This window comes from Aquarana catesbeiana, unplaced genomic scaffold (assembly GCF_042186555.1).
Source record: "Aquarana catesbeiana isolate 2022-GZ unplaced genomic scaffold, ASM4218655v1 unanchor233, whole genome shotgun sequence".
Classification (NCBI taxonomy): Eukaryota; Metazoa; Chordata; class Amphibia; order Anura; family Ranidae; genus Aquarana; species Aquarana catesbeiana.
The window spans coordinates 1859966-1886656 of record NW_027362661.1 but is presented as its reverse complement, the minus strand read 5'-3'; the positions used below and the strand labels follow the sequence as shown (position 1 = coordinate 1886656).

At 44.3% G+C, this 26691-nt stretch overlaps 2 protein-coding genes across 15 annotated transcripts in view; one reads left to right on the top strand and one right to left on the bottom strand.

The window, feature by feature from the left end:
- Nucleotides 1–26691, top strand: part of LOC141121836 (uncharacterized) — a 963509-nt gene that overhangs the window by 318379 nt on the left and 618439 nt on the right. The window lies entirely within an intron of this gene.
- Nucleotides 9596–26691, bottom strand: part of LOC141121857 (uncharacterized) — a 38690-nt gene continuing 21594 nt past the window's right edge. Inside the window, exons 1-8 of one of the 2 annotated variants that reach the window (XM_073611610.1) lie at nt 25847–25938; nt 17258–17377; nt 17048–17171; nt 14962–15059; nt 14676–14882; nt 14414–14596; nt 14136–14280; nt 9596–12854 (exon numbers count right to left, since the gene is read on the bottom strand). In XM_073611610.1, coding sequence (XP_073467711.1) covers nt 11590–12854; nt 14136–14280; nt 14414–14596; nt 14676–14882; nt 14962–15059; nt 17048–17132 — 1983 coding nt within the window. In that variant the 5' untranslated portion in view covers nt 17133–17171; nt 17258–17377; nt 25847–25938 and the 3' untranslated portion in view covers nt 9596–11589. Of the gene's footprint in view, nt 12855–14135; nt 14281–14413; nt 14597–14675; nt 14883–14961; nt 15060–17047; nt 17172–17257; nt 17378–25846; nt 25939–26691 lie in introns of those variants that run through there. The other variant, XM_073611611.1, reaches the window with a different exon arrangement.

The window sequence follows — 26691 nt, the reverse complement described above, 5'->3', positions numbered from 1 at the left end:
AATTCTGAGCGTGTGTACACAATTCCGACGCACAAAATTCCACGCATGCTCGGAATCAAATTTGAGAACCAGCTCTCAAACATTTATTGTCAGAAATTCCAACAGCAAATGTCCGATGGAGCATACACATGGCAGGATTTTCTGAAAACAAGCTTACATCGAACATTTGTTGTCAGAAATTCCGACCATGTGTATGCGGCATAAGACTTCTTTAGGGTGAGTTGTGAGGTTACCATTACCATCTCATAATTTATATGAGTGCGTTGGCTGGGTAGATTGTTTCAACTTTCTTTTGCAAACATAACGGAGGCCGAATTGCTATGCAGGAGAAAATGGGGCCTTAGACCAGCGGAGTTTTTTTTTCAGTTTGTTCTGAGAGTAGGGTGTCTAGGGCGCCTCTCTTATCGTTAATTTGAAGCAGTAATTCCTGGGATGGGGTTTAACTGTGTCTGTTATATAGTCTTTCAAGATCTAAAGTGAGGGTGTGAATTTCTTTTAGTTTTTGGCATTTTCTGTTGGTGGCGATTTCTATAAGATGGCCTCTCATCACAGGTTTATGGGCTGCCCATAGAGATGTATGGGAAATCCCCTCAATGTCATTATGTCTAAAGTATTCAGTAAGGCGTTCAGATAATTCGCTTACTATGGCGGGGTCAGTAAGTAAGGAGTCATTAAGGTGCCAGGCCCTAGTGGCATTGGGAAGACCTATATAGGAGATGTTACAGGATACTATATGATGGTCAGACCAAGGACATACATGTATGTTTGCTGAGGTGGAATTCGTAACTAAAATAGGGGAGCTTAAAATGCAATTGAGGTGAGAATAACTGTCATGAGGGTGGGAGTAGAAAGTATATCCTTGAGAGCCCACATTGTGTGCCCTCCAAGTATCTAATAATTGGTGAGATCTGAGGGAGTATTTAGGGGCTTTGGGAAGGCATTATTGAAGGTTACTATGCGGCTTCTGTCCATTCTAGAATGGGCCACTAAGTTGAAATCGCCTGCTATCATGAGGTGGAGAGAGTGGAATTTATCTAGCACTTGAAAAAATGTTTTGAAAAAGGAGGCCTGGGACCCATTAGGGGCATATACTGAGGCCAGGGTGACCATTTTTACCTTGAATAGAGCCTTTGACTATTACAAAAGGACTGTCTGGATCTTTGTAGATCTGATGAACATCAAACATGACAGAGTTTTTGATCAGGATAGCTGCCCCTCTCAGCTTGGATTCATAGGTAGTGAAGTAACACTGTTTAAAGGATTTGTCCAAAAAAGATGGGTGGTTGTCAGTGGAGAAATGTGTCTTCTGTAGCAGGAGAATATCCGCACCTAAAGATTTGTATGATCTAAAGGCTTTTCTCCTCTCATGAGGAGAGTTAAATCCTTTAAGATTATGGGAAATTACTCTGAGGCCCATTGTGAAATTGGATATGGGCAGCAGGAGGTCAGGAAAGAATCCAAGTCGAGGGGTGTGATTACAAAACATACCAATGAAAGCAATCATATTGGGTGCATGAGACTTGAAAAAGGAGAACCACGCCATCTAGTGAACTTAGTTGGTATAATAGCTAGATAAGCAATACATTTGTGATATATAAGAAAAAACCGCGCTAGATACAAATAGCAATAATGATTAAAAAATTAAATTGACGTATTAAAAAATCCAAACAGCAGCAGCTTATTTGCAGGATAACACAAACATAGCATAGAAGAGAGAAGCTGCGCTACATATATCCAAACCAGCAATGGCTTATAGATATCAAAATATGTGTGCATTGACAGAGTCCATAACAAAACACCCAGGTTAGCTTGATCCAAACTTAAGTGACTGTCATCAGGAGACTGCGAGGTAGATGGTACAGGAGGGCGGAGGTGTGGATGTCATTGCTGGTTGATGGGAGAGTCGGCGGTCCCTGGAGAAGAGCTGTGAGTTACCGAGACCTACCGGACACCCACGATCACAGGGGATTGCGGTACACAGACGACTCATCTGGGTATATCAGTCTGGACGTTCCTTATCAAGCAAAGGCCGTGGCTGGGCTATAGCCATCTGCATGCTTTTGCTTGCCATCTGGTAAGCGAGTTTTCTATTGGGTGGCGGCACTTAAGTTTGGATCAAGCTCAGCTGGGTGTTTTGTTATGGACTCTGTCAATGCACACATATTTTGACATCTATAAGCCAATGCTGGTTTGGATATATATAGCGCAGCTTCCCTCTTCTATTCTAATACATTTGTGATGCAAAACAAAAATTATTGAAAAAGGGAAAAAAAAGAGAACTAACAAAGTCAGTGAACAAGAAAAACGGGCCAAAAAATGGCGATAAACAGGAGGGGTCAGGGGAATAGTACTCGCCCTGACCAAAAGAACATTTTCAACTTGGACCATGGGGTCCATTACTCTATTACTGTGGAACTGTCAAACAAAGTGAACAATGAACAGAGTATTCCAAGTACCTGAGGGAGGTCCACCAAACCAGGATCCCCTGAACAGATGTAAGGCCTACAGGTACCAACCAAATTAGAGTAGGGAGACAGCCAAACGGATGCGACCGGAATTCAGCTCAGTCTGGAGGGAGTCCAGTTGTTAATGAGGATGTTGGGAGTGTTCAGTTAGCCACAACCTTGAATGAAAAAATAAACATGGGGTAGAGCGAGGTAAGCATTAATGCTGACTCCGACTATCCCATCTGGGAGATGGAGTAGCCCAAATGGAGGATGGACAAGGAGTAGATGGGATCCTAGGGAGCACCGCTGTGTCAAGGAGGCCCAGCTTCACCAAAAGCTCTTTGCCCTCTGGGACCGTAGTAACCATATATGTCGTCCCATCATGGGGGACCTGTAGCTTGAACGGGAACCCCCAGCTATAGCGGATATTAGCAGATTGGAGAACAGAGGTGACTTCCTTCATCTTTCTGCATTTATCCAGGGTGGTGGGAGAGATATCAGGGTATATTTGGATAGAGATGCCCTCCAAACGAATATTAGGGGTATTTCGTGAGGTCCTGAGAATTCCTTCCTTAATCAGGAAACCTTTAAGGCAGAGTACAATATCCCTCTGGGGTTTTTCAGGAGGAGGTTTAGGGTGCAGAGCTCTATGAATCCTGTCGCAGGTGAAGGCAGAGAGAGGAGATTTAGGGAGGAGAGACTGGAACAGTTTTTGTACATCTGGAAGTAGATCGGTTACAGTCTCTGGGACCCCATGCACCCTGATATTATTGCGTCTGTTACTATTGTCCAGGTCCTCTAGATTGGCTTGGAGTTGTAACACAGTCTCAGAGAGAGATTCATGGTCCTTCCTAAGATCTGAATAAGCCAGGCTAAGCTCATCATGATTGGTTTCTAATAAATCAGTCCTGCTACCCAGAGCTGCAATCTCTAAGGACAAAGTGTTGGTGGATTTGTGCAGCTCTGACTGAAATTTCTGAGCAATCTTATCATACATTATAGTGTGACTCTCATCCAGATCAGCTTTAGTGAGTTGCAGTGAGTACTCACATTCTCCCATGGAGTGTGCTGGTGAAGAGTCTGCAGCCGGGGAGCGTGTCTGTGTCTTTTCCAGCTGGGTGCCATCTTGCTTTGCTCCCTTACCCGAAGCAGGTAGGTTGTTAGGGACCTTTGAGCCGGTTTATTGTGGTGATTTTTAGGTCCCGGCATGCTCTGATTGTTCCGCCGGGGGTGTGGAGAAAAATCGGGGAAGAAATGTGCCCCAGGGAAATACCATTATTCGCCGTCACTCACGGAGCTCTTAGCCGCTGCTTCATTCCTACTTTGAGCCGCACATGCGCCCCCTATTTATGGCATTTTTATTATATATTTTTTTCTCACTAGCAATGACAGTGATCGGCGATTTTTAGCGGGACTGCGACATTGCGGCGGACAGGTCAGACACTTTTTTGGGACCAGTAAAATGCACTGATTACTGTATAAGTGTTGCCTAGGAAGTGGGGGAAGGGGACTGACAGGGAGTACAGAGAGATCATTGTTCCTGATCACTAGGAACAGACGATCACTCTGTACTTCACTGTCAGAACAGGGATCTGCTTGTTTACATTGATAGATCCCTGTTCTGGCTCTCTGTGGAGCAATTGCCAGCCCTGTGCATCAGCTCCATCACCATGCAGCGCATTCTGGCTTTAGCTCTTAAAGGGACCACCATACTGGTACAGTGATTTGCGGGAATGAGCCGACTCACCGCAGTATAATGACGGTGGCCAGTCGGCAAGTGATTATGTTGAAAAGTTGGGATGCAGCTGGGCTGTTAACATTAGCAGGGATGTTAAAATCACCAAAAATAATAGTGGGTATTGCAGAGTAGAGAAAGTAGGGTAGCCAGGCAGAGAAGTCATCAAGGAAGTGTGACACCTGTCCAGAAGGCCGATAGATCACTGCAATCCTTAGAGAAATGGGAGAAAACAGATGAATACAGCGTGTCTCAAAAGAGAAGGATAGAGAAGGAGGGGTAGACAGGACTTGAAAGGTGCTCAGTGGGGATAGGATCAAACCAACTCCACCTCCTTTCCATCCACTGGGTCTGGGTGAGTAAGTCCAGTGGAGGTCTCCATGGGAAAGGGATGTGTGCAAGGCAGAATCTGACTCTTGAAGCCATGTTTCTGTGATTGCAAGAAGGTTAAGGGAGTGGGAGACAAAAAGGTCATGAATAGAAGTGAGCTTGTTGCAGACAGAGCGGGCATTCCAGTGGGCACATGAGAAGGCGGGGTGGTTTTTGGGAGCAGGGGGATCGAGATATGATTGCGAAGATCACAAGGGATGCTGGAGGCGGGAGGGACCCGGGTGTGGGGATGAGATGCTGGAGGACCAGGATTAAGGGAGATATCCCCAGAGGTTAGGAGAAGGAGGGTGAGGAAAGTAAGATGGGAGTGGGATGTGTATGAGTGTACATACTTTCCTGTCCTGATGTTTGGGTCATCAGATGGGTTAAGTATTAGCAGGAGGTGATGAGAGCAGTAGTAGGGAGAGGGTGCAGTGAAGGTGATATGTAAAAGTATTGGGGTGAAGAAGAGGGGAAAGGAAGTTAGAAATTGAAAGGCAGAGGATACTAGTATGAGAAGGCAGAGTCGAGGGGACATATTAAAGGGTAGAGGGGATAGGATTCAGACTTGCAGGATGCCTTCCAATGTTGTGGTTTGTGGTCAATCCAGAGTGGAGCAAAGTTCTTTGTGGCATTTTCTTGCTGCTTTCGTTAAACTGCTGTGTTCAACTTCTGATTACTCCTTCAGAAAAATGACTCCTTGCCTCTGACTCCCCCCCATGGGCACAACATTTTTGGTTGTAACATGAAAAAACGTGGAAAATTTCAAGGGGGTATGTATATTTTTTTCAGGCACTGTACACATAGAAGCATCTAGTCTGGTTATAGAAGTGGCCTAATACCACCCTGCTGTCAGTGGAGAAATTGACATCTTTAACCCCTTCAGTTCCGAAAATACACCCCCTTCCTGCCCAGGCCAATTTTCAGCTTTTAGCACTGTCACAATTTGAATGACAATTGTGCTGTCATGTAACACTGTACCCAAACTAAATTGTTATAATTTTTTTCACACAAATAGAGCTTTCTTTTGGTGCTATTTAATCACCACTGGGTTTTTTTATTATTTGCTAAAAATAAAATGAAAATGGACCAAAAAATGTGAAAATGTATAGTTTGTTATAAAATTTTACGAACAGGTAATTTTTCTCCTTCACTGATGTGCGCTGATAGGCTGCACTAATGGGGCGGCAATAGTGGGCACTGTTGGGACTGCCCTGATTATCAGTGGCAATGTTCCTTTAACACAAGCCATTTATCATCTCTCTCCTCTCCTCATGCTGTCAACGTGAGGAAAGAAAAGCTGATAACCGGCTTGTGTTTACATCGTGATCAGCTGTCATTGGACACAGCTGATCACCGCTGCTGATTCTGTGATTGGCCCTTTACCCTGATCTGTGATCAGCTGAGTCCGCAGGGGGCACATGGGCAGCGCAATCACAGGAGAATGTCAAAAGATGCCCTCCTGGCAAAGTAAGCCAGTGCTGTAGCTGTCATTCAGGTATAGCGCGGGCAGGAAGGGGTTAAGGTCAATGTCCATTTCTGATGCAATTTGTCTAGCTCAGCAGCTAATACTGCAGCACAGAGTTCGAGTTCTAGGTATGGTGTGCTTAGGGTGTGGAGTAGAGCTGCACGATTCTGGCTAAAATGAGAATCACGATTTTTTTGCTTAGAGGATAGATCACGATTCTCTCACGATTCTCGCGGCGTAACATCATCTTTCACATTAAAACAAAAAAAATTGTGCTAACTTTACTGTTTCGTTTTTTTTTTTTATTTATTGAAGTGTATTTTTTCCCAAAAAATTGCATTTGAAAGACCGCTGGGCAAATACAGTGTGACATAAAATATTAAAAAATTATATATATATATATATATATATATATATATATATATATATATATATATAAACAATCTCTAATGTTTGGGGGTGCCAAGTAATTTTTTTTAGCAAAAAATATTGATTTTAACCTAAAAAAGAAGTGTCAGAAAAAGATTTAGACTTTAAGTGGTTAAACTTCCTGCATTTACTCCTTGTTTAAAGCTGGGCAGATTACCCAGTTATTTGTTTACACAGAGAAGTTTATCCCTTTGATCTAAGAAGGAAGTTAGATACAATGTTTCAAGTTCTAAACTTGGCAGACTGCCTGGATGTTTTCTTTTGACAGCTGAGTGAGAAGATAATCTCTCCACTTGTTTATATGAAAGAATCGGCAAACTCAGCAGGAGAGATCGTCAGGGGAGGTGAATCGAGACCACGACTTTTTAACGATTAATTGTGCAGCTCTAGTGTGGAGACACTTTTTCTTTGCCCATGGCAAATTCTATGTGGTGTTGTGCTGTGACATCTACAGTATTTAAGTAGGCAACAGCAGCTATTTCTTTGACAGACGCATCAGAGAATTTGCAAAGTTTTTGGCTTTGTACCTCTGTAAAGGGTACAGGAGCATATGGGCATGAAACCTGCAGATCAGATAAATCTGTCAGACAATTTCTCCACTCTATCCAAGAGTTTTCTTTAGTGGGGGGCAGTGGAACATCCTAGTCAGATGTTTCACAACTTAAGTCTCCAAGTAGTGCTTTACCTTGAATGATAACAGGGGCTGAAAATCCTAATGGATCACACAGGCTATCAATTAATGGACGAGACACCTCTGTGAGTAAAAGGTTTTTCCTCTGTGCTTATTTGTAAGGTAAAGGAATCTTATTTCAAGTCCCATAGCAGACCAAGACTGTGTTGTACAGGTAAAGAGTCTGCCCCTAGGTCTAAATCTCTTAGATCATTACAGTGGTCTTAGGAGGGGACAGCTTCCATTACTTCATTACTGTTGGAAGCAATCTTGTGAAGCCTGAGATTGGAGCAGACTAACATTTGATAAGCTCTTTTTAGGACACTAATTGCAGACTCATTGGAAGGCAGAGATTTTAAACATTCATCTACATAAAAGTCCCTTTCTCTGAACTGTCTGGCATCTGAGCAATACTCAGGCTCGCCCTCAGAATGTCTGAGGCCATAGATAGGAACTGCAGAAGAAAGGCTGTTGCCAAAGATGTGTACTCTCATGTGGTACTCAATGATGTCTTTGGAGGAGTCATTATCTCTAAACCAAAGAAATCTCAAGAGGATTCTGTCTTTCTCCCTGACAAGGAAGCAATGGAACATCTGTTGGATGTCAGCTATGGAAGCAACAGAGTCTCTGTGAAAGCATAACAGCACCCCCAGAAGTTTGTTATTGAAGTCTGGACCTGTCAAGAGGACATCGTTTAGGGAGACACCTTTGAATTTGGCACTAGAGTTAAACACTACTCTGATCTGACCCAGCTTCTTGGGGTAGTATACTCCAAATATCAGTAGGTACCAGCACTCCTCAGAGTTTTTAAGAGTGGGAGCTATTTTTGCATGACTGTTCTCAAAGATTTTCTCAGTGAAAGCAAAGAAGTGGTCTCTAATCTTTGGCTTTCTAAGAAAATTACATTGAAGAATAGAAAAACGCCCTTGTACTTGGTCTCTTTTATTAGGTAGGCATTTCCTCTGTGGTCTGAAAAGAAGAGGTGCAACCCAGATTTTTGTGTCATCTGTAACTATTCGCTGCTCCATTATCTCCAAGAAGAATTTGCCCTCAATAGACATTGCCACCTTATTGTCCTCTTTAGTTCTTTGAAAGGCTGAATGTATTCCCGGGATTCCACACAGGAAGGTCACACCATCCCTCACTGTTACAACCCTAAATGGTTTTGGTCAAGGTCTCAGGCAAGGTTGTCACTAGAGGGGCCTATGAAGGGACAAGGCAAGTGGGTAGTGTATGGCAATTCCTTTATGAGAAAGTGGTTGTGGCATGGCTGGAAAAGGGAGGGACATCCATTCTCTAATGTACTCGTAAGCATGCTGTTAAGGTTTGTGCATCTTGGACATCTCCTATAATTACCCATCCTAGGTCTAACACCTGGGCATAGGGAGCATTGTGGGGACTATTAATTTGAGCTCTCACTTCATAGACTCGTAAGATATTTTTCCCAAGGAGTAGGACTATCTGAGCCTGAGGCTCAAGTTCTGGTATCAAGTGCGCTATACCAGTGTGGGCGATGAACCGCTGCATCTGGTGTAGGAATTGTATTCAATAAGAGTTGGTAAGGATGGGTATGTTTGACCATCAATAGACTCAACTAGGTAGCCAGATGCTCTCCTCCCTGCTGTCTCCACTATTCCTGTACAAGTTCGTAAGTAGTAGTGAATGTTGGAACCTTTTAATGCCGAATATGTCAAAGAAGGTTGAGCTGGCTAAAGACTTGTTACTTTGATCATTAAGAATTGCATAAAGCTTAATGGCTTTGTTCGTTTGGTCTGCTGGGTAAACTCTGACTAGACAGATTTTGCAATAGGGCCTGCCACCTATGGTTCCTTTTCCGGTCTCTGTGCTTTGTACAGCAGTGTGTTCCTCCTCCCCAACGTGCTCACTAGTGCTGTGAGTGCATTGTAAAGTCCATGGGATTGGTCCTGGGTGTAAAGCTGTGTTGTGATCTGAGCTGTCACATTCTGTGCATTTTACACTGGCCTTACAATCCTTGGCAAAGTGAGATGTTGATGAGCAGCACTTGTAGCAGATGTAGTTCTCCTACAGGAATGCTGTGCGTTCCTCTGTGGACTTCTCTCTGAAAGTTCTGCATATTAGAAGAGGATGTGGCTTCCTGTGTGAATGTGGTGTCAGACCCCGGTCACCTTCACCAACAAATGGCTTATCAAACTCACACCACACTGTCACTGATACTCTCAGCCGTACCCTGCAAAAAGATTTTCTAGCTCACGGGACCACAATCCAAGTGCCAACAAACTGACAGCGATCCTCACTGGGTACTACGCATTTAACCATTTACATCCCAAACTGCCACTAGATAGCTTCTGGCTTATCAACTACTCACAATAACAATTATGACTGTAATACCCACTGTCACCACAGACAGGAATATTCCACATATTTACCGTATAGTAGCACTCTTCAAAAAGACAGGGTTCTTTAAGTTCTATCTTAGTGCATAAGAGACAACAATATTAACAATTTTAAAATATCATTTAATAAGAAAAACAGGTAAAATGGTGTAAACATTATATTTACAGAAAAAAGTCATACAAAGGAAGAGACAATAATGTAACAGAAAGCATAGAGGGTTTAAGAGTGAAAATACTTAGATAAGTCCTGGTTCTCTGCATTTGGCAAAGTCCCGTCAACGAGCATAAGATGGATCATTGCCTCACAGAAATCTTGGCTGATGTTCTTGTTTGATGGTAAAGGAGAGCTCTCAACTGATGCAGTCCCTCTTTTCTGGTTCCTGAGGAGGGTGTGGACACAAATGATCTGACCAATGAGAAGGTATGAGAAGGTCTGTAGTGTAGCCGATGGGATGTCACAGTGACCATATAGCTGATATGCCCTCAGATACAGGTGTCTACAGGTATTAATATCTTGGAATACCTACAGGTTACATTCTGGTAACTGGTATATTATTGTCCAGCATGAAATTACCTTGTGAATAAATACAAATATGATGGGTGCCAGATGTTTATTTCAGCAAGGAGATGTAATGTGTCCCGCCTGCCTTACATACCTTCTAATATAGAGGTGTTCAGGCTTACAATGCTGCTAATTAATAGAGACAGGTAAAGGTGTCCTTATTCATGCTGTACTGGTATCATTTTAAAAGTTATGAAACATACTTACATTGTGACTTTGTGGGTAGTAATATCCCATAATAGCCATGCAGAAATGTGTATATGGCTTTTCTACCTGCTGAACTATTTATGACAGACAATGAGTCTGATACTATTAGCAAGCACAGATATCTGCTTGCTGTTCTAATTAGTTAACCCTGGACTTGAAGGGTTTATGATGGCTAGTGGAGTCAGACTGGAAAGCAGATCACTGCTGGTAGGTGTCTCCTATTCTACATCACAAAGAACATACACATTTCCCAGCACACTTACCAGCCAGACTGCAAAAATTGTCTTGACAAATTGTCTTGTCTACCAATTCACACTAAAAACAGTTTCTAGCTGCACACATTTACAAATATATGTGTAAGCTGCAATGCCTACACCAAGCCTGCTCTGTATATGCGGCTCTAACTCTATAGTCTTCAGAGTCTCCAGGTTGGAGCTCATATAGCAGTGGGTAGCTTAAGGGAAGGTTTAACTGGAGGAAACCCAACCCTCCTTAAAGACACAGGGACACAATGGGTTCCCAGCAAGAACACAATGACAGCTGAAGGCATCAAGTATGTCCCCATGCCAAATTCTGCAGGCAAGCTGTGCAGATAAGTGACAACCACCCCAATCTATAACCAGCCTTTGCAGTAAGGTGCACACGGAAAGGATATACACAACACCTCTAAATTCTAAACATAATGGCTGCACTGGTTCTTATAGTTTTTGGGGTGTCCAGTTCACATTATCATCACAACAAGCATTTCTCCAGATGATACAAAATCTGGCCGCAGATTAACACAGGAATTTCCTATAATTGTCAGCTCCATCTATTGGCCATAATGAAGTATTTTTCCTGAAATATCTCCATTAGTAAAAATAATGTTGAATACCACATTATAGACAATAGATGGAGCTGATGATCATAGGAAATCACTATATGAAATAAATACAGCCAACATTCCTCACAGATGGGCAAATACTTGTCATATGTGTTCAAATACATTTTTTTTTAAAACAGACCTCAAAGTGTTTGTGAAATCTTACACCACAGAATGTATTCAGCCAATGAAAGGTAATGACTCCAATTTTATTTTTCTCCTGCTATCAATGACCAACACGGTACAACACTTCATCCATGACTTTGGTGAACTCTGATCTCCTTATGAGCTGTTTGATGAAGATCAGCCATGGAGTATATGTGAGGTGTATATCAGGGTGTGCTTCTTCCCCACATGAGAGCTGTGATGTCCAGCATCATTTATATAGAAGACATTTCCCGCACTCAAGGCACTAATACACCTCAAGGGTTGTGTGGGATCCCTGATGTACAGGAAGACAGGACTTCAGTGAGGAACAATTCCCTCACTCAGGACAGGTATATGGCTTCTCCCCATGTGAGATCTCTGATGTCTGGAAAGACTGGATGTCTGTGAAAAACATCGCCCACACTCAGGACAGGAATAAGGTTTTTCCCCTGTGTGAGATCTCTGATGTGTGTAAAGACTGAACTGCACTGAAAAACATTTCCCGCACTCAGGACAGGAATAAGGCTTCTCCCCCGTGTGCAATCTCTGATGTATGTAAAGATAGTACTTTTCTGAAAAACATTTCCCGCACTCAGGACAGGAAAAAGGTTTCTCCCCTGTGTGAGATCTCTGATGTGTGTAAAGACTGGACTTCACTGAAAAACATTTTCCGCACTCAGAACAGGAATAAGGTTTCTCCCCCGTGTGAGATCTCTGATGTGTGTAAAGACTGGACTTCACTGAAAAACATTTCCCGCACTCAGGACAGGCATACGGCTTCTCTCCCGTGTGCAATCTCTGATGTTTGTAAAGATAGGACTTTTCTGAAAAATATTTCCCGCAGTCAGGACAGGAATAAGGTTTCTCCCCTGTGTGAGATCTCTGATGTGTGTAAAGACTGGACTTGACTGAAAAACATTTCCCGCAATCAGGACAGGAATAAGGCTTCTCCCCTGTGTGAGATCTCTGATGCTTGTAAAGAGCAGACATCCGTGAAAAACATTGCCCACACTCAGGACAGGAATACGGCTTCTCCCCCGTGTGAGATCTCTGATGTGTGCAAAGATCAGACTTCCGTGAAAAACATTTCCCGCACTCAGGACAGGAATACGGTTTTTCCCCCGTGTGAGATCTCTGATGTTTGGAAAGAGTGGACTTCTGTGAAAAACATTTCCCACACTCAGTACAGAAATATGGCTTCTCCCCAGTGTGAGATCTCTGATGTGTGTGAAGATGGGACTTCACTGAAAAACATTTTCCACACTCAGGACAGGGATATGGCTTCTCTCCTGTGTGAGATCTTTTATGCACATCAAGATTGGATTTAAAAGGGAAACATTTTCCACACTCAGCACAGGAAAGCTTTTTATCTGTTGGAAGGACGGCACCGTCCCTCACAGTCTGAGGTTCCTCAGGATAAGAGGAATATGATGGTCCTTCTACACTGTGTGGCGTCGGATAGACATTTGAGGTAGCCGAGTTTTCTCCTGGACTATACTGTGTGATGTCTTCATCTTCTACTTTACAGTCTGGAGACAAAGTGACACAATCCTCTGAGGTTTTCCTCATCTCCCGTCCATGTACTAAAATAGAAATAAAGAGATTATTACTAGACATGAGCAGATTGGTTCCCCTAAACCAGGACTCCGCTCACATCAGGCAGCTTTATCTCTGAGGATCCAATTTCCAATTTCACCCTCAAGGTAACTAGTAAATGGGTCCTCTGATCTCCTACCAGTTCATTTCTTTATTCATGGACCTTAGTCAGAGAGTGAGGAAACAATGAGAACTGTCTTTTATAGGAGTGACAGTGATGAGGGGATTATAGGACTTGTGTCCCCACCCCCTCTATCACTCATTGCCATCTTCCCAACATAAGAAGTCCCGCACTTCCTTATTTAGTCCATGATTTACTCATGAATAACAGTGGGGCTGAGCCCCACCAGAGGTCAGAGAGTGAGGATGGGGGGAGAACAACCAAGATGAAGACTGGACTGATCCTGAAGACCACCATCATTGGGTTATTGACTCTTCCCTCATTATCACTTCTGTTTAAGGTTCCAAAGTTTGAGGATGTTATCACATTATTATCAACATGTAAAAGTATGTGTTTCAATCAAATCATCAGATATAAAATGTCCAGCTGGTAGGAAATGGGTGTAACAAGAGAGAATACATATTTTGTATATATAGAAGTGGGTAGAAGGGAGAGAGCAGAAGTCAGGATTATGTAATGGACAACATATGACATAAGAACCAACAGATAGGACTATATAGTATCAGAATAATGTAATGTTCAACATAGAGTATATAGTGCAGGGGTCAGGAGTATATAATGTACAATGTAAATGATACAGTGTAAGGTAATAATAGTTAATATTGGTATTCAGTAATCAGTGGAAGCTTAAATATTTACAAGAGACAAGCTGCAGAGGTACCACACCACTACCTCCCATCTCCTGTAACTACACTCAGTGACTTGGGTCTGAGACTATACAGATATATCCCTCCAGTCAGCAGACAACAGAACAAATAAGCCTGGAAGAATTGTTCTGTCAGAGATCTTGCCAGAAGACCCAAAGCACATTCCCTAGGTGCCTAGGTCTAGTAATGCCTACGGTGAAAATCCACATTTTGCTGCCAGCTGAACACCTGAATCTCCATACTGTAAATCCGGTCTAGACATAAATTGTGTCTGCAGCACAGGAAGATTATCTGAGAGAAATACAGAAATACAGGACGGGGAACACAGCTCAGGAAAGTGACCAGGGGATTACAGGCTGATATCACCCAGTCCTTGCTCTACTCTGGACCAATCAGTGAGCAGTATGGGTGGAGGAATGTATTTAGTGTTAATGACCCACCTGTGCTGATCTCTGTAGGAGTGTCCTCCTCTATAAATGTCCTCGTTATTCCATCCTCCTCCATAGACTGCTGATCATCCCTCACATACCTCTCTTCTTCTTCTTCTACTTTAACCTCAAATTCTATATCAATTGGATCTCCACTCTAAATCAAGAAAATGAGAGAGAATATCTTTATCATCGTCTGTAAAATATAAGCTTTATCTTTGTGATAGCACATAAAAAATCCACACATTGTCTCTTTAAGTCTGTGTTTTTATAAACTCCGTCCCACCAACCTTGTAACAGTGAGGGATGGTGTGACCTTCCTTTGTGAAATCCCGGGAATACAGAGGATGGGGACATCTCTCTGGTGGGTTCCTGGTATTAGGTGGCTCCATCATAGCCTTGTGTCCTTCGGAAAACTCCTCTATCACTCCATGCTCCTCTTTAACATCAATATTACCCTCCCTGATTATACTCTGAATATATAATAAAACATTCATTGTAACAGACATGCTGTGTATAAATCAGAACTACCAATAATTGTCAATCATCTACCTGATGATGGTGAGGGATGGTGTGACCTTCATGTGTGGAATCCCGGGAATACAGAGGACGGGGACATCTCTCTGGTGGGTTCCTGGTATTAGGTGGCTCCATCATATCCTTGTGTCCTTCTGAAATCTCCTCCATCACTCCATATTCCTCATCCTCCTCTTTATACTCTTCTTTAACATCAATATTATCATCCCCGAGGTTTCCACTCTGGATATATAATAAAACATTCATTGTAAAAAACATGCTGTGTGTAAATCAGAACTACCAATAATTGTCAATCATCTACCTGATAATGATGAGGGATGGTGTGACCTTCCTGTGTGGAATCCCGGGAATACAGAGGACGGGGACATCTCTCTGGTGGGTTCCCATTGCTGAATCCATCTGTGGGAAACACACACACTGACTGAATACCACTGACCCCAATCTCCATCCGAGGAGAGTATGTGGAGGTAGTAGAGAGTTACGAGTATTTGGGGTGCACATAGATAGTAAAGCTGGACTAGAGCAAGAAAACTGAGATGCTCTATAGCAGAGATATGCAATTAGCGGACCTCCAGCTGTTGCAGAACTACAAGTCCCATCATGCTCTGCCTCTGGGTGTCATGCTTGTGGCTGTCAGAGTCTTTCTATGCCTCATGGGACTTGTAGTTCTGCAACAGCTGGAGGTCCGCTAATTGCATATCCCTGCTCTATAGGAAGGGCCAGAGCTGCCCCTACTTTTTGAGGAGATTGAGGTCCTTTAACATCTTCCAGAGGATGCTGTTTTATGAGTCTGTAGTGGCCAGCACTCTCCTGTATGCAGTGGCATGCTGGGGAAGCAGGCTTAGGGTGTCCGACGCCAACAGACTCAACAAACCAATTCGCAAGGCCTGTGATGTTGTTGGATGGAAATTGGAGTCTTTTACAACAGTGTTGGAGATGAGAATGTTATTCAAGTTATGTTCAATCTTGGACAACTCCTCCCACCCACTCCACAATACGCTGGTCAGTCTTCAGTGATAAATTGTTACACCCACAATGCACCACAGAGAGACACAGGGAATAATTTTTGCCTGTGGCAAACAAAATGTATCAGGTGTCCGTTTATGAAGCAGTGATCCCCAGGATCACGGCTGATCACGGTCCATAAACAGTTTATGAAACAAAGATAATCGGGGGGAGAAGGGTTTGAACTTGTTCTCCCGCCAATGATCTCCGCACACCGAGAATCCCCATTGAATGACACAGTTTATAAAGCTGCGATCTCAGCGCTTCACTGGCGATCTGTGTCAGAATTCACCTCCCCGATTCACCAGCTTAGACGTGGAGAATCGGGGAATGAAGAGGGAATCTCGGGGGATCTGAGGGGGAAGGAGGAAGATTTTTAACTTCCTTATGCCTCGTTCAGACCCCCCAACACTGTAAGCATGCCCCCCTGTCATATTTATGTGTATATATATATATATATATATATATATATATATATATATATATAAAAATAAATAATGTGTGTGTATATATACACATGTATATATGTGTGCTTCTTTGTGTGTATGTATATATATATATATATATATATATATATATATACACACAATGTAGGGAGACTCGTTATTTTATTAACATTAACCACGCCGTCTGTCAGTGTACTGAGCGGTGATAATTTATCACTGCTTAATAAACTGACATCTCTGTGTTTCTGTGAATTTCTGGTACTGTAATCTCGTAAAGTCTCACAAGATTCCAGTATCAGGGGCTGTTCTCCAGTGTTTGTAGCATTTGTAGATCGCTTCACTCCTCCAAAGGTGAAGCGATCTACTCTGCTTCATAAACAGGCATACAGAGGAAAACGACCTCCACTGTGAATGCCGGAGAATGAAGCAGTGAATAGTTTTCACTGCTTCATAAACGGACACCTCATTCTTTTCTGTGAGGGCTGGAGGTGAAGATTTAATTCTGGTTTATGATCAGGATTTTGTGTTGTTTTTATAGTATGTTGGTATTGTGTTGGTTATTATTTAGGGTGGTGTTGGAGAAAGTGGTATATCATTTGTATTTGGTAGTTTGATTGTTATTTTAATCTATGTTATTTATTCTATGTTGTATTTTAATTGTATGGATGTTTTATTTGTAGTGTAGTTATAATTTTGTTTATTTGGTGCCAATGGCTGTTATTGGTAATTTTGTTGTGTTTTTGTAATTTGTTCAGTTTATTGTTGTTATCTTGTGTTGTCTTGTTAAGTGTGTCTGTGTCATAACAATTTCCCAATTTCCCTTTGGGAATAATAAAGTATTCTGTAATACATTGTTTCTATGTGTTTATCAGATGATGGGGGATCTAGGTGGAGCCTCCGTACTGCTCTCTCCTTTACAATAAAGTCTCCTCTTACCCGGGGATGTGAGGGGCGGCTGATTGTCCATCATGACGTCCTTGTAGAGATCCTTGTGTCCTTCTAAATACTCCCACTCCTCCATGGAGAAATAGACAGTGACATCCTGACACCTTATAGGAACCTGACACACACAATGATACAGTCACCATCCAGACACATCCCTTGTCTGTTACTGGATAATGTCCCAGAATTCCCAGCACCGCTCACCTCTCCTCCATGATCTCTCTGGTGACTTCTAGAATCTTCTTTTTATTTCTCTATTCTATCAGGAAGTGACAATGTGATGGTCATATGATCTCCAGAATTCACAGGAGGAAAACTCTAGATCTGAACACAAATAGTACAATCAAATAATATTCCCAGAATTCTCCTTACTATACCATCCAGGTTTTCTTTTTTTTTTACTAAGGCCCTATTTTGGGCTGAGGTATAATTTACCCACACAGGACCCCGGAACGCAGGTTAAAAGCTTGTTGCGGGGATTCTGATGTTATTACAACACAGGAGGAAAACTCTAGATCTGAATACAAATAGTGAAATCAAACGATATTCTCAGAATCCTCCTCACCTCTCCCATCAAGTGTCTATTTTATTAAAGCTCCACTTCAGACTGAGATATAATTTATTCAATCAGGACCCTCACACTCTGAAGGTTAAAAGCCTGTTGCAGGCATTCTGATGCCATTACATACAATGCAGGACCAACAGTCCCACTTTGCTAGTGAGAATGCCAAGGGTTCGACACACATCCTAAGAGCATCAGAAAAAAAACTTTGTTAGACTTTCTGGGAACAGTATTTCTAGGAGTCTTTCAGGACAGCACCTGGAGAGAGCGCAGCTCCACCCAATTTCCCAAGAAACATTGCAGTCACCACTTTAAAGTCTGGACACTTCCACCATGGCCTCAGTTGTTATCAAGTACCTCCAGCCATGCTGAAAAATATAAACAAAACATAGCAACAATGCCACAGTAACAATCACAATCAAGGGAGGGTCATAGGGGCTATCCTGAAAGACTCCTCGAAATACCATTACTGGTAAGCCTAACTAAGGTTTTCCCAAATCATCTTTCAGGACAGCACCTGGAGATGATAAGCAAGTACTTACTCTAGGGTGGGACCACCACCAGTGGGACTTTCCTGCTGAAAGATTGCTCTGTGGCTGAGAGCAAGTCCATCCTATTGTGACGGGTAAAAGTGGAGAAACTCGTCCACGTGGCTGCTTTGCAGATTTGTCCTGGCGAAGCACCAGTTAGTTTTGCCCAGGATGCTGCCACAGCACGGGTTGAATGGGTCGCCACCCCTGCAGGAGGTTCTATTTCTGGGGCCCTATAAGCTTCTTTAATGGCCATCTGAAGCCATCTTCCCATTGTGATTTTAGAAGCTCTGCAACCTTTACGAGGCCCCGAGAACAGTATAAACAGAGAGTTTGATTTTCTTAACCCCTTTGTAACCTCAAGATAATGTAACAAGCATCTTCTCACATCCAAACTTTGAAACACCCTTTCCATAGGACAGGACAGTGATGGACAGAAAGTTGGCAGAATTATCTCCTGGGATCTATGGAAAACGCAAGAGACCTTTGGTCTGTCCTCAGAACTACCGATCCAGAAAAAAGTAAAAAAAGGTTCAATAATCTATAAGGCCTGAAGCTCGCTGAACCTTCTAGCCCAAGTAACTGCCACTAATAGAGCTAGTTTTAAAGAATACTCTTTAATCGTAGCGTCTTCCAGTGGTTCAAAGGGCCTTTTAGTCAGACCCTGTAAAACCACTGACAAATCCCATTTAGGAAAGATTTGAAACGGCATTGGCCTGGCTATGGCCAGCGAACTAAAGAACCTAATGATCAAAGGGTCCTGAGATAACTCTCTCTGTAAGTGGCCACCTGAACCTTCAAAAGGTACCGGCTGCCAAACCTTTCTCCATTCTGTCATGGAGGAACTCAAGGACAGAAATGACCTCCTGTAGAAAATTTTTTTGAAGTGCACCAGGAGTTGAAATATTTCCCCGTTTAAAATAATTAGCCCGTGTGACCTTTTTCCTGCATCTAGCAGTGCTGAAATTCATTTGTAAGACAAATCCTTTTTCTTCAGGATCTGCACCTTAGTTTTCCAGGCTAGCTTGGGATGTCCTACATTGGGATGAAGGAGGGGTCCCTGACTCAGCAGGTCCTCTCACAAGGGCAGCAACCAATAGGGTTCTACTGCTCACTTCAGCAGGGTCGAGAACCATGCTGTCTTGGGCCAATAAGGGGCTACTAAAATTAGGCTTGTGGCTTCTTCCTGCAACTTTTTGAGCACTAGAAGAATCATCTGAAAAGGGGGGGGAAGCCTAACAAGCAGGAGGTCTAAGGCTGGGTTAGTGTGTCCAGACCCTCAGCTTGGTCCTGCCTGTTTAGAGAGAAATAAACTGGTATGTTTGCATTTTCCTGAGATGCAAATAGGTTGATCTGGGGAACTCCCCATCTGTCTACTATCATCCGGAAACTTTCTGTATTCAGGCTCCATTCTGATTCAAGCACTTGTCTCCTGCTTAAGAAGTCTGCTACCTGATTAAGGCTGCCTTTTAGATGCACTGCTGTCAGAGACGCTAGATTGTCCTATGCCCATGTTAGTATCTGGAGGGCTAAGGCCAGAAGAACCCTGCTTGTTGTGCCTCCTTGCTTTGAGACGTAGGCTACCGCAGTGGCATTATCGGATGCTACTTGAATGTGATGGCCTTTGATAATTTCCTTGAATGACCAAAATCCCAGGAGAAATGCCATCAGCTCTCTAATTGGAGGATCTCTTGGCTTCCCTGTTTGTCCAAGACCCTTGGGCAATCTGGCCCTCGAGATGCGCTCCCCAACCTCAGGAGCTTGCTTCCGTTGTTAACCTCTTGCCTGTCAGAAATGTCCAGAACAAGGCCCTATTTAACCACTTCAATACCGGGCACTTTCACCCCTTCCTGCCCAGGCCAATTTTCAGTTTTCAGCACTGTAACATTTTGAATGACAATTGCGCAGTCATGCCACACTGTACCCCAAACTAAATTTTGATCTTTTTTTTTCACACAAATAGAGCTTTCTTTTGGTGGTATTAACCTCTGTGGTTTTTATTTTTTGCGCTATAAACAAAAAAAGACAGACAATTTTGAAAAAAAAAAAAAAAAAACACAATATTTTTTACTTTTTGCTATAATAAATATCCCAATTAAAAAAAAACAAAAACACATTTTTTCCTCAGTTTAGGCCGATATGTATTCTTCTACATGTTTTTGGTTAAAAAAAAAAAAAAATCGCAATAAGCGTATATTGATTGGTTTAGGCAGAAGTTATTGTGTCTACAAAATAGGTTATTGATTTATGGCATTTTTATAATTTTTTTTTGAGTTTGCTAGTGCTGAAGATCTTGCGGACATTCTCACAGCTTCTGCAGAGGCATCTGCCATGCCTCCCACCGCCTTTTGAAATACTGGCAAATTGTCAAGCAGATCTTTGCCGGAGGTCCCTGCCTCAATATCCCTTTTAACTGTTCTAAACAGTACTCCAGATTCCTGGCTACTACAGTTGACGCCATCACAATCTGCATGAGATTAGCTAGCGTTGAGTCCCAGGCCTTTTTTTAACAGGGAATCGGCTCTCTTATCCATCTTGTCATTCAGGCACCCCATATCCTCGAAAGCTAGGTCAGTATTTCGTGAGACCTGTGAGAAGGCGGCATCAAGTTCAGGTTTTTTGTTCCAAATCTGCGCACTATACTCGTCAAAAGGGAATCTTCTTTTAAGCGATCTTTAATAAAAAAGGGGCCTTCTCTGGGTCTTTCCATTCCCTTTTTACAGCCTCTGACAGGACTTTGTGCACCGGAAACACCCAATGCTTGACCTCACCCATACCCTAATACATTTTATCATCCAGGGATAATTGAGCCTTATCCTTCTTGATGTTCAGGGTGGTATGGATGGTTTTCAACAGGTCATCCACCTCTTCCAGGGACAGCCTGTATTAAGAGGAAGATACTTCCTTCACTTCACCCTCCTCCCCATCTGACCCTGGGGAGTCACTTCCCTCCTCCGACTCGCTGACTTCCCTAGGACCCAAAGTGGATGGGTGAGGGCTGGGTGGCTGATTACCCCTAGTCTGTGCCACTGAAAGCTTATCCAGAGAAGATCGGAAAGACTGAGACGTGTCTGCCAACTCTTTCTGGAAAGAAGTGAGAAGCTCACTGGGTTGGGCAGAGGAAACCGCTGAGGACGTTTCCTCTTTGACTAAATCTGCTATACAGGACCTACATAAAGGCTTGGTCCAAGAGTCCCTAAGGGTGGCTTTACAGGAGGGACATCTCTTTTTGTGGGGAGAGGAAGCGTGGTCTTTTCTTTGGCTTTTGCTTGAAAGACACCAAGCACAAAAAAAAAACCACATAAATATACAGTACATCCGGCCTCTTCCCCAGCAGACAGTGAGCAACACAACCTCACATTATCACTGTCCTAATCACACTCCCCAGTGCAGTATCTCAGGAACGTGATGCAGGCTCCCCTCCTCCCCCCTACTAGGGGAGGAAAGGAGGGAAACAAACAGCCAGGTGCAAAAAATGACAGCGGCCCCTACTACTCTTACCTGGTCTGGTCCTGGCTGATGTTTGTGGCTCCTGCTCCCACCACCGGTTCCTCTGGCTCCATCCTGTAGAGGGCTCAGCGGACGTCTGGCTGCTTTTTATTTCAAATTCCTGGTTATTTTGCTGCTGCGAGGACCAGAAATCCACCAGCAGGGGCTGCCTCCCCTTCTGCTTTAAAGTGGCTGAAACACAAAGCCACTGTGCACCTCTGGAAGTCCTGCCCCTTCTGAAAGTGACGTCACCTGCCACCCGGTACCTGAAACAAGTGAAGGTCCGGGAACCAGAGACGCTAAGCCGTGCATTGCGCAGTCCCTGCCCACACCCTCCGGTCTATCAGAGCTGGACCCTCCGTCAGCTTCAACCCTCGGCTGGGCTCGAAGAGGAGAAGACTCCGGGGCACACTCCTCCCATCAGGGGAGGGGGGAGGATGGCCAGATCCAAATAACAAACTGCACAAGGTATGCCCTTCACCTTTCCCCTCCTTGAGAGAGCTCAGCACACCCTCTGTCCCCAGCAGCACACCCTCTGTCCCCAGCAGCACTCCCACCATGGTGGAGGTAATACTACTACTGAAGCCATGGTGGAAGTGTCCAGGTTTTAAAGTGGTGACTGCAGTGTTTCCTGGGAAATTGGGTGGAGCTGCTCTCTCTCCAGGTGCTGTCCTGAGATGGAGGGACATTGGTAGGAGGAGCTGTGAGGTCAGTGCGATGTCATAGGACATATAGACTCTGGATGGATGGAGAGTTTTGAGGGGCCCTCTATATGAGGCTCCTGTGCAAACCAAATTATTGTTCCTGGGTCCATCCAGGAATCAGGATAAAGGTCAGGACAAGCAACAGACGAGCGCATCCAAGAGATGAAGCCGGGGTCACTACACAGAAAATCAATCAAAGGAAACAACAGGCAGGATGAGGAATAACAAGAAGGAGCTCAGAGACAAATGAGAATATTGCTCAGCCAATGGGAGATTATCTCAGCATGACTTACATAATGAAGGAGAGGCAGGGCTTGAAAAATTTGCTTTGAATCTAGGAGCCAGGTAAAAAAGTTAGGAGACAGTTTTTTCAAGAGAAGTGTGAGTTACCAGCGCTTGAAGCAGGGCAAGTAATTTGCGAGTAATTTTTGGGGGTGCAAGGTGCAGCAGAAGGGTACAGGACATGGGGTGCAGAGTACTGGAGAAGGGTGCAGGTCACCGCAGGACATGTAATGCAGGAGAAGGGTACAGTGTGCAGAAGCAGGACTTGGGGTGCAGGGTACCGGATAAGGGTGCAGATCACTGCAGAACATGGGGAGAAGGGTGCAGGACACAGGACATGGGGTGCAGGACATGTGGTGTAGGGTGCAGAACACAGGACATGGCGTACAGAGTACCAGAGAAGGGTGTAGAACACCGCAGGACATGGGATGCAGGAGAAGTGTGCAGAATGCAGGACATGGAGTGCAGAACGTAGAACATGGGGTAGAGGGTACTGGAGAAGGTTGCAGGTAACTGCAGGACATGGGATGCAGGAAAGGGGCGCAGTGTGTAGGACATGAGGTGTAGGGTTCAGAACACAGGACATGGAGTGCAAGGGAAGGGCACAGTGTGCAAAATGTAGAACATGGGGTGCAGGATCCAGAACGTAGAACATGGGGTGCAAGGTGCAGGAGAAGGATGAAATGAAGGACATGGAATACAGGGTACCGGAGAAAAGTGTAGATCACCACAGGACATGGGATGCAGGAGAATGGTGCAGAATGCAAGACATTGGGTGTAGGAGAAGGGAACAGTGTGCAGAATGCAGGACATGGGGGAGCAGGGTGCCGAATGTACAATATGGAGTGCAAGGTGCAGGACAAGTGGTGCAGAACATAGGACATGGAGTAGAGGGTACTGGAGAAGGTTGCAGGTAACCGCAGGACATGGGATGTAGGAAAGGGGTGCAGAACGCAGGACATGGGGTACAGGGTAACAGAGAAGGATGTAGGTCACCCCAGGACATGGGATGTGGGAGAAGGGTGTAGAACACAGGACATGGGGTGCAGGGGAAGGGTGCAATGTGCAGAATGCAGGACATGGGGAGCAAAGTGCAGAACGTAGAACATGGGGTGCAGGACATGGGGTACAGGGTACCGGAGAAGGGTGTATGTCACTACAGGACATGGGATGCAGGAGAAGGACATGGGATGCAGGAAATGGGATGCATTGTGCAGAATGCAAAACATGGGGAGCAGGGTGCTGAATGAAGGACATTGGGTACGGGGTAACAGAGAAGGGTGTAGATCACTGCAGGACATGGGATGCAGGAGAAGGGTGCACAATACAGGGCATGAGGTGCACTGAAAAGGTACACTGTGAAAAATGCAGGACATAGAGTGCAGAAAGTAGAAAAAGGGGTGCAAAGTGCAGGAGAAGGGTGCAGGTCACTGCAGGACATGGGGTGCAGCAAAATGCAGGACATGGGGTGCAGAGGAAGGGTACAGTGTGCAGAATGCAGGACATGGGGAGTAGGGTGCAGAACATAGAACATGGGTGCAAGGTGCAGGACATGTGGTGCAGGGTGCAGAACACAGGACATGGGGTTCAGGTTCAGAGAAGGAAGAACTCAGGACATGGGATGCAGGACAAGGGTGCAGATTGCAGGACATGGGGTGCAGGGGAAAGGTAAAGTGTGCAAAATGCGGGAGATGGGGAGCAGGCTGCAGAATGTAGGATATGGAATACAGGGTAACAGAGAAGGATGCAGATCACTGCAGGACATGGGATGCAGGAGAAAAGTGCAGAATGCAGGACATGAGGTGCAGGGGAAGGGTACAGTGTGCAGAATGCAAGACATGGGGTGCAGAACGTAGATCATAGTGTGCAGGATATGAGGTGCAGAACACAGGACATGGATTGCAGTACAAGTGGTGCAGGGTGCAGAAGATGAGGTGCAAGGTGCAGAACATGGGGTGTGGGGTGCAGGACATGAGGTGAAGGGTGCAGATCACCACAGAACATGAGGTGCAGAACACAGGACATGGGGTGCAGGAGAAGGGTGCAGATCACAGGACATGGAGGGCAGGACAGTAATCCAATCCCCCACTCCCCTGTATCCTCCTGCATGTCCTGTACATCTCCCCAGCAGTGTGTGAGAGCAGAGTGGATGGAGAGGACATCTTGTGTACATAAAGCAGCATGTCCCTCCCTGGCTGGTTTCTTAGCTGGCTGCTTTGCAGGCTTGTCCTGGTTACTCCTGTAAGGACTCTGTAGTCCTGTTTCTCAGCACCTTGTGGGGATCTTTGTGGCAGTCCTGAGGTGGCGCCATGTTGGAGATTCGGTCCCGCTCCTTCCTCTCTGTTCTGCCGGAGGGCTCTGCAGGGACACAGGCAGCTGTGGGGGGAAGCAGGAGCCGATGGTGACAGTAATGCGGCCGTGGAAAGGATAAATATCAGCAGCGGGAGCTCAGTGAGATGAGTCCTCTCATGTCCTGTCCTGTCCAGTCCACCCCTCACTTCACAGGTCGGGTGTCACTGGCTCGTCCTCCTCCACTTCAACAACGGAGATAAAACAAGCCTGAAATTTGTGTCGGGGGTGGATGCATAGAAAAAGATTAGCATTAGATTTGTTTCTTCCTTCCTCTGCCTATGTGGAGTTGGGGTGTGTGCCTTTCCTCCAATCAGCTGTGACACTGTGTATGTCTGGACTCCCCTCCCACTGCTGAATCAGGAAGTAAAAATTCTAACACAACGTGCACTTTCTGAAAAGCCTAGAAATCTAAAGACAGCAGATATACAAACAAAACATATGTAGAGGAATTTGTTTCATCTCTGTGTATCATCTGAGGCTGTTCACTTCATTGGGTATAGGTGAGGGTTTACATCCACTTTATGGTGACCATAGAGACATGGAAATTCAGCTGGTTCAGCAGGGATCGGTCACATTTCCATCCATGTGTGGTCACTGCCGGATAAAAGTCACTCCATCAGCGGCTGCAGCCAATAGCTTCATCACTGATCTGTGTATTCTGAGAGCGGAGGAGCGCCCCCCATTGTCAGAATACAATAGTGCAGCGGGGAGGATTCCCCCATCCCCCTCCAATGTGTGGATGGGGGAATCACTTCAGTTTTTTCCTCTCATCCCGCTGGATGAACGATAAAACTGAACCATGTATGGCCAGATTTGGAAGGAAGATATATTAATCATCAACTGATCCCCCTGAAGGGGTTAATCTACATATTACCTCCTCTGCCGCCAGATCCAGCAATGTCTCCTCTACCAAATGGAATTTCCTGTCTGTATCTGACATCACTTCCTGTCTTCCATAGAGACTTCCTGTCTGGGTAGAAGTGAGATCACCACCTTGTGGAGCTCAGAGGAACTGCAGCCCTGAGAAACATCTCGTAGTGTGAACACGGCCTTGTGCTGTGTGTGTATATACTGTATATCCTTATAGATGGGTCATCTCCACTCCCACCAAGGGGGATAGAAATATATTACTGCTGGGGGGGGAGACATTTTGGCTCCTTTGATTTTGCAGTAAAATTGATTGCGGATTTAGACATGTAGAACATCTGTTATATGGATACAAAGAACCCCAGCCGAGAGTAAAGGGTGGAAATGGCTCCTGATCCCCAGATTTGGGCAATTATGTCACCAATATAAATAGAATAAAACCCGCGCTATGTGTAACAACTCAAATACCTACAAAAATAACTTATACCGGACTGCTGCTGTAACAAAGGTAAGTATTCCCTTTATCAACTAGAAGAGCATTATGTGTCACAGCGCTGTCCTATTGTGTGTGCACATAAATCATCACAAATACACTAAAATATGTGGATACATTCATATATAAAGTGCTAGGGGCTCAAATAATATTCTCTGCAGATCTACTGCTTCCACTTTACACCTGGTCCATATGCAAATTCATATACAACATAAAGTGCTTTGTGCTCAAGATATTTTTCCCTGCAGATCCACTGCTTCCACTTTACACCTACTTCTTTAATCTTATAATATTTGCTGATATGTTAAATAAACTAAACATCTGTGCAAATTCATGTAATCATACAATATTTTGTACTT